General features: G+C 52.2%; 1 protein-coding gene across 4 annotated transcripts; it reads left to right on the top strand.

Annotated features, from left to right (window-relative positions):
- Positions 1-1,054: 1,054 nt before the first annotated feature.
- On the top strand, positions 1,055-4,884 carry CC1H1orf210 (chromosome C1 C1orf210 homolog). 4 transcript variants are annotated; one of them, XM_043574645.1, is made up of 4 exons: positions 1,055-1,373; positions 2,796-2,889; positions 3,754-3,871; positions 3,993-4,884. In XM_043574645.1, the coding sequence occupies exons 3-4, from the start codon at positions 3,853-3,855 to the stop codon at positions 4,310-4,312; spliced, it is 339 nt and encodes a 112-aa protein (XP_043430580.1). In that variant the 5' UTR covers positions 1,055-1,373; positions 2,796-2,889; positions 3,754-3,852; the 3' UTR covers positions 4,313-4,884. The 4 variants fall into 4 exon arrangements, with proteins under 4 accessions (XP_043430580.1, XP_043430582.1, XP_043430581.1 ...); XM_043574647.1 differs by having other exon boundaries at positions 2,796-2,965; XM_043574646.1 differs by having other exon boundaries at positions 1,363-1,467.
- Positions 4,885-6,643: the final 1,759 nt, after the last annotated feature.

Here is a 6,643-nt window from a genome sequence, read left to right as displayed (position 1 = left end):
AGAGTTCGGAAGGGGCCAAGGGCAGTAGGACTTCAACTCCGTGCTAAGATATTCAAGGTCCTGCATGAACTGACCTTCACCTTCCAGGCTCCGTTCTACCATGCTGCACTTGCAAACCCCTGACTGTAGCCCTTGCTCTGGCTGTGCCCTGTGGGTCCCTGTGAATTCTTGTGCCTGCATGGTTTAACTCGTCCTCATAACACTTTCTCCTTTAAATATTTACTGAGAACTGCCCTGTGCCAGGTGCAGGGAACCCAGAGATGTCAAAACCTGGCTCCACTTTCACTCCACAAAAAGAAGAGGCAGCACAGGGGGTGCTCAGGACAAGAAGGTGGGGCTTGCCGGGGGAGGGGGGGGTGGGGGGGGGGTGGGGGGTGGGGAAGGCGGTGCTAGTCTGGGAGGACTGGGAGCTCACCGAAGGTGACTCTTGAGCTGGGTTTATTTATTTATTTTTATTTTTAATTTTTATAAGTGTTTATTTTTGAGAGAGAGACAGAACACGAGCTGGGGAGGGGCAGAGAGAGAAGGAGACACAGAATCTGAAGCAGGCTCCCAGCTGTCAGCGCAGAGCCCCGACATGGGGCAGGGGCGCTCGAACCCACAGAACAATGAGATCATGACCTGAGCTGAAGTCCAACACTTAACCGACTGAGCCACCCAGGCGCCCCATTGGGCTCGGTCTTAAATGACAAGGAGGCACTAGGCCTGGGGCGGAGGAGTAAAAAGGGAGAGGTTCAGAGAGCCTCTCTTCAGAGGGGCTCTCTGAACTCCCAGTATCCTCTGAGATCCAGATGAAGGCTGGACGGCTCCATCCCGGTAAACACTCTCGCACACAATAACTCCCCAAGGGCACAGATACACTCCCCATTTACCTCCACACCCCTGTATCCGCCCCCCTCCCCATCCTCCCCTCAACTCCTGCACAGGCTCACACACATTTTTGCAGGCAACTTTGAGCGTCCTCGGTCCCCGCGGCTTTGCCAGGGAAAAATTCCCACCTCCTCCCCTCCACTTCCGGCCCACAGCTTCCCAGGCCTGCAAATCTTCCTCTTCCAACTCTGGACTTTGTACCCGTCACGGGAAATTCACTAGCTTATCAGGGCCGTCAGCCTGGGCAGTTGCCTGCTGAGGTGTCTGCTCGCCCGTTCTAGGGCCCGCAGGACCCCTCTCTGGATCCCAGCTGCACCAACACCCCTCCCCTCCCCCCACTTTCTGCACCCGGCGCTGGGGGTGCGGGTGGGGCGTGCGCCAGAAGGTTCACTGCAAAAGCTTGGGGTGAAGTGTAATTAGTCGTCCTGATTGGAGGCGTTGCCTGCAGCCCGGCCCTCCGCCCTCCCTGCGGATTCAGCCCCGCCTGCCGGCTGCGTCCCCAGGTGAGTCAGGTGGTGGCTTTGGCCCACCCACCTGTTCTGGTTCTGCCCGCCCCAGCCGGAAGCTTCATCCAAGGACTGTGCACAGTTCCTACAGGTGGGGAGCAGAAGGGGAAGACCTTGGGGGGCCTGGGAGGGGGATCCCACAGATTCCTGAGGGCTCCTGGGAGCAGAAAAGGAACCACAAAATCAGAGTGGGGTGTGTGTATCTGTGAGATCACAGGGTGTGTGTTTGTCGGTGGAAGAGACGTGGGGGTAGGGTGACAGCCCGTGTCCTTGGGAAGAATTCACAGGGACAGAGCAGGCAGGAGAAGGAGTAGGGTTAAATCTTACAGACCTCAAAGGGAATACAATTCACTTCCAGTTAACAAAATCTAATTTTGGGGGGATCCAGTGCCTAGCGTGGGGCCCAGAGTAGGCATCCAATGAGTGAATGAATGCTTTAGCTCTCCTTTCTTTAAAAAAAAAAAAAAGTTTATTTATTTATTTTGAGGGTGGGGGAGGAGGAGAGAGAGGGGGAGAGAGAGGGAGAAAGAGAATCCCAAGCAGCCTCTGCACTGTCAGCGCGGAGCTTGTTGAGAGATTATGACCTGAACTGAAATCAAGAGTTGGATGTTTAGCCGACGGAGTTACCCAGGCGGCCTTAGCTCTCCTAATACCCGCTTCACTCTCCAGCTCGCCCATCCTCACCTCTCACCCAGACTGAGCTGCTGAGCACCAAGCTGTCTGCCAGAGCCCGGGCACATTTTAATCGGCTCGGTCCTTGCCCCCAGGCAGCTGCCCATCCAGTAACTGGCCAATCCTGATGGGTGGTTGACTGGGTAGGCCAGCGAAGGGGTCATCCGAGGGGTCAAGGGACAATCTCATAGGCAGGTGTGGTTTGATTTGGCCTTGGGGGATGGGGAACTCAAAATACCGAGGAGGGGTGTCTGGGAAACAAGAGAGTGGGTGAGGTGGGAGGTGTGTGTGGGTGGAGCATGGTGGGGGGTGGTGGGGACTGTGGAGAAGACAAGATCGGCTGCAGGGCCGTGTGCTAGATTGTGGAGCCTTGAAGAACATGCCGAAGAATCTGCGTATAGCCCCGAGGGCCTGGGGAGCTCTGGAAGGATTTTTAAGCGGGAGAGTGATGGGATCAGATTTGGGCTTTAGGTCCACCACTCTGGGGAGTGGACTAGAGGTGGGGAAAGACGGGATGGCGGGGGGGGGGGGGCATTGTAAGAGTCAAGGTACAAGATGAAGGTGGCTTGGACTGGGGCAGTGGCTGGGTGCAGAGGAGGGACAGAGCCATTCCGGAGATACTTAGTTCCAGGAAGAACTGATGGGGCTTGGTGACAGGTTGGAGGTGAGGAGGGAGGGTATCATTAAGATATCAGTATTAAAGAATATATGGCAGGTACTCCCCTAAACCAGATGCTTCTCTCCTAGGTGCTTTCCTAGCCTGGATCCTCCTCCCCAGGTACTCCTCTGATTGAGGTGGTCCACCTGCAATAATCTCCAGTCCTAGCTGTTCCTCTGACAGGTACTTCCCCAAGTACTCCTCAGATTTGGGTGTTTCTCCTCCAGACATTCCTCTGACTCAGCTGCTCCTCCTACAGGTATTCCCATGCCTAGATGGTCTTCTTCCAGATACTCCCTTAATTCAGGTTCTCCTCCCTAGCCCTAGTGGTTCTTACCTAGGTAATTTCCTGATCCAGATGATCTGCATTTGGCTACTCGCTGAAACTGCTTCCCTCTGGGCAGAGGTGGATGGACAAGGGATGTGTCTGAAGAGCTGAGGGTCAAGGTGGGGTGGCAGGGGCTCCTGCCTGAGGAGGAGAGGGGCCCCCTGCCTGGGTAGGGACAGGCACCGTCCTCCACGTGTGGTCTCTACTTTGGTTCATAAGTTCTCAGCCATTGCTGTTGTCTGACCCCTGGGAGCCAGAACTGCCTCTGTCCCATCTTCCCAACCTCAGCCTATCAGGCAGTGTAGCAGATTGGGCTCTGGGCCCCGGTGTCAGAGACTTGGGTTCAAGTCCCGGGACTTCTGTCCGAGTTGGTTCACCCCTCTGGGCCTCCGAGTCCTCATCTACAGAGAGAGGATAATGTTTATACCCACCTTACAGTGTTCTGTGAGGACATGCCGCCCGGTGCCTGAATCATACGTAGTGCTTAGCAAGTTCCAGCATTGATTTATTTGTTTCAGCTGCTTTCTGAGCTGGACCCTACAGTCTTCCCTTACAAATAGCCAATTTCCAGGTGCTCAGCTTCTCTTGCGTGCACAATCGGTTATGGTTAATTGTCCAGTGCCCAGAGTTGGTGCAGCGCCCTAACATGGCTGTGAGTCTGTCCTGGAATGTGTGCCTGTGGCCTCCCACGACACCTGCACATGGTGTATATGTTCTAGGACTCTGTGCTCCAGGGCTGCCTGGCATCTGGGGGGTCTCCTTGGAGCTACGGCTCTTCTGGCAGAAGCTGAGGCTCACCAGTGTCTCCAGGCCCCTTCATGAGTGAGGCAAACCAAAGTGAGTGAATGGGAAGGGGGCTGGGGAGGGGGTTGGGAGAAGGACCCTGTCCCCACACCTTTCGGTCTCCCCAGGGAACCCATCTGGGGCCCCATGCATAATGCTGTCCCTTTCTCTGCAGCCACTGTGGGGCCCTCAGAGCTCTCCACGGCATCAGCCACCTCCCCTGGGCTGGGCACGGGGGCCCGGGCATGGCCTGTGCTGGTGGGCGTCGTGCTGGGGGCTGTGGTCCTCTCTCTCCTCATCGCGCTTGCTGCCAAGTGCCACCTCTGCCGCAAATACCGTGCCAGCTACCAGCACCGCCCGCTGCCCGGGACCGGGAAGGGTGTCTGTCCGGAGGTGGGTGAAGAAGATGACGATGGCTTCATCGAGGACAATTACATTCAGCCTGGGGCCGGCGGGCTGGGGACAGAGGGCGGCAGGGACCACTTTTCCTTCTGAGCCCCCATCTTTGGTCACCCCCCACCCATACCTGACAGCTGAAGGATAGTGGATACCACAAGGGGACCATGAGCCTCAGGGACGGAGGTGTCTAGGGCGTAAGGGCTCACCAGGGGTAGAGCAGTCCTCCCTTCCCTGACACTGCCGCTGCTCGAGTGACAAACTTTCTCTTGCTCAATCACCCTCGATGACTCCCTGCTGTTCTCAGGACAGCTACCAAGGACCGGGCTAGGGAAATAAGGCCTCTGTCAGCCTCTTGGTTCCCTTTCTTGCCTTTCCCGACACCACTCCCTACTAAAGTAATTATTTGCTTTTCCTTCTCTCCTACATGGTGTTTCTCCATGCACTTTTTGGTCACACTCTCTCCCCGGCCTATACTGCCCTTCTGTTCTTGCCAATCCTCCATGACTGTGATGAAAGTCCCTGGTCCATCGACTCCCTGTAGCCCGTCTACCTGCCAGCATTTCAAATGAGCCCGATGAGAACATTTTAGCAGGTGCCAAGTAGTGTGCCAACTTTCTTGTTGAAAATTTTCCCTATCAATAAAGTGAGTCATCTAAACGGTTACAGTATATTACACTTCCCACGGGTATTAATAAATCTATTTTCATTTTAAACAAAAGTAAAAAGGAGTCCCTGCTTCTCAGTTTTCCTGAGTTGGAACCTGTGCATAAAAGCATTCCTTCTCATAGCTGGATAGAACTGCTCGGATGTCCCCTCCTCCGGGGGACGCCTTTTGTGAGCCCCTCCGTCTCATAACACCCCGTGAGTTTCTCTACTATTCTCTTGTCATGGTTTATATTATTTTATTTTATTTTATATTATATTATATTTTATTTTATTTTATCTTTTTTATTTATTATTCTTTTTGCCACGGTTTATTTTAATCTGTATTGCAATTTGCACCTACCCCTTACCATGCCCGTCCCCACAGTTAGACTGTGACCTCTCTGAAGACACAGGCTGTGCCTCATTCTGTGTTCTCATTCTTGCACATGGCAAGAATGCTAAATAAGTATTGGTCAAGTTTGTTTAATTACTGCAGGCTGAGGAATGAGTAGATGAAAGGTGAGGGAGTGAGGCGACCGTGGAAGACTTGGTCAAGAATGGATGAAGAGGAGGAGGGCCGGGTCATCCTTGCTGTTGGGGAGATTGGGACGAGGGAGGCAGCTTTGTGTTTTTTTGTTTTGTTTGTGTGTGATTCAACAGTTCCATACATTAGTCAGTGTTCATGTACTGATAGTTGTATCCTAATCCCCGTCCCCTATTTCACACACTCCCCACCCACCTCCCCTCTGGCAACCATCTGTTCTCCGTAGTTAAAAGTCTGTTCCTGGGTTTCCTTTTTTTCCCCCTTTGTTCATTTTTCTCTTAAATTCCACATATGAGTGAAAGCACATGCTATCTGTCTTTCTGTGACTGACTTATGTCACTCGGCATTATACTCTCTACCTCCATCCATGTCATTGCAGATGGCAATATTTCATTCTTTTTGATGGCTGAGTAATATCCCCTTGTGTGTATATACCATCTTCTTATCCATTCATCTATTGATGGACACTTGGGCTGCTTCCATGATTTGGCTACTGTAAATAATGCTGCAATAAACATAGCGATGCACACCTTCTTTCAAATTCTTTGGGTAAATAGTCAGGAGTGGAATTACTGGACCATAGGGTAATTCTATTTTTAACTTTTTGAGGAATCTCCATAGTGGCTGCACCATATCACGTTCCTACCAACAGTGCACAAGGGTTCCTTTTTCTCCATATCCTTGCCAACACTTGTTTCTTGCGTTTTTTAGTTATTTTATTTTATATTTTTTAATGTTTATTCCTTCTTTGAGAGAGAGAATGAGAGAGAGCACGAGTGGGGGAGAGGCAGAGAGAGAGGGAGACACAGAATCTGAAGCAGGCTCCAGGGTCTGAGCTGTCAGCACAGAGCCCCACACGGGGCTCGAACTCACGGACCACGAGATCACGACCTGAGCCAAAGTCGGACACTTAACTGAGTCACCCAGGGGCCCTGATTTTATTTTTTAATTTTTAAAATTTATTTTGAGAGAGAGAGAGGCAGAGGATCTGAAGCAGGCTCTGCACTGACAACAGCGAGCCCAATGTGGGGCTCAAACTCACGAACTGTGAGATCATGAGCTGAAGTCGGACACTTAACCATCCAGATGGTTAACTGAGCCATCCAGATGTCCCTGTGTTTTTTATTTTAGCCATTCTGACAGGTGTGAGGTGGCATCTCATTGTGGTTTTGATTCGCATTTCCCTGATGATGAGTGGTGTTGAGCATCTTTTCATGTGTCTATTGGCCTTCTTTCAG

Source organism: Prionailurus bengalensis, chromosome C1 (genome assembly GCF_016509475.1).
Source record: "Prionailurus bengalensis isolate Pbe53 chromosome C1, Fcat_Pben_1.1_paternal_pri, whole genome shotgun sequence".
Lineage (NCBI taxonomy): Eukaryota > Metazoa > Chordata > Mammalia > Carnivora > Felidae > Prionailurus > Prionailurus bengalensis.
This window is presented reverse-complemented; position numbering and strand designations above follow the sequence as displayed.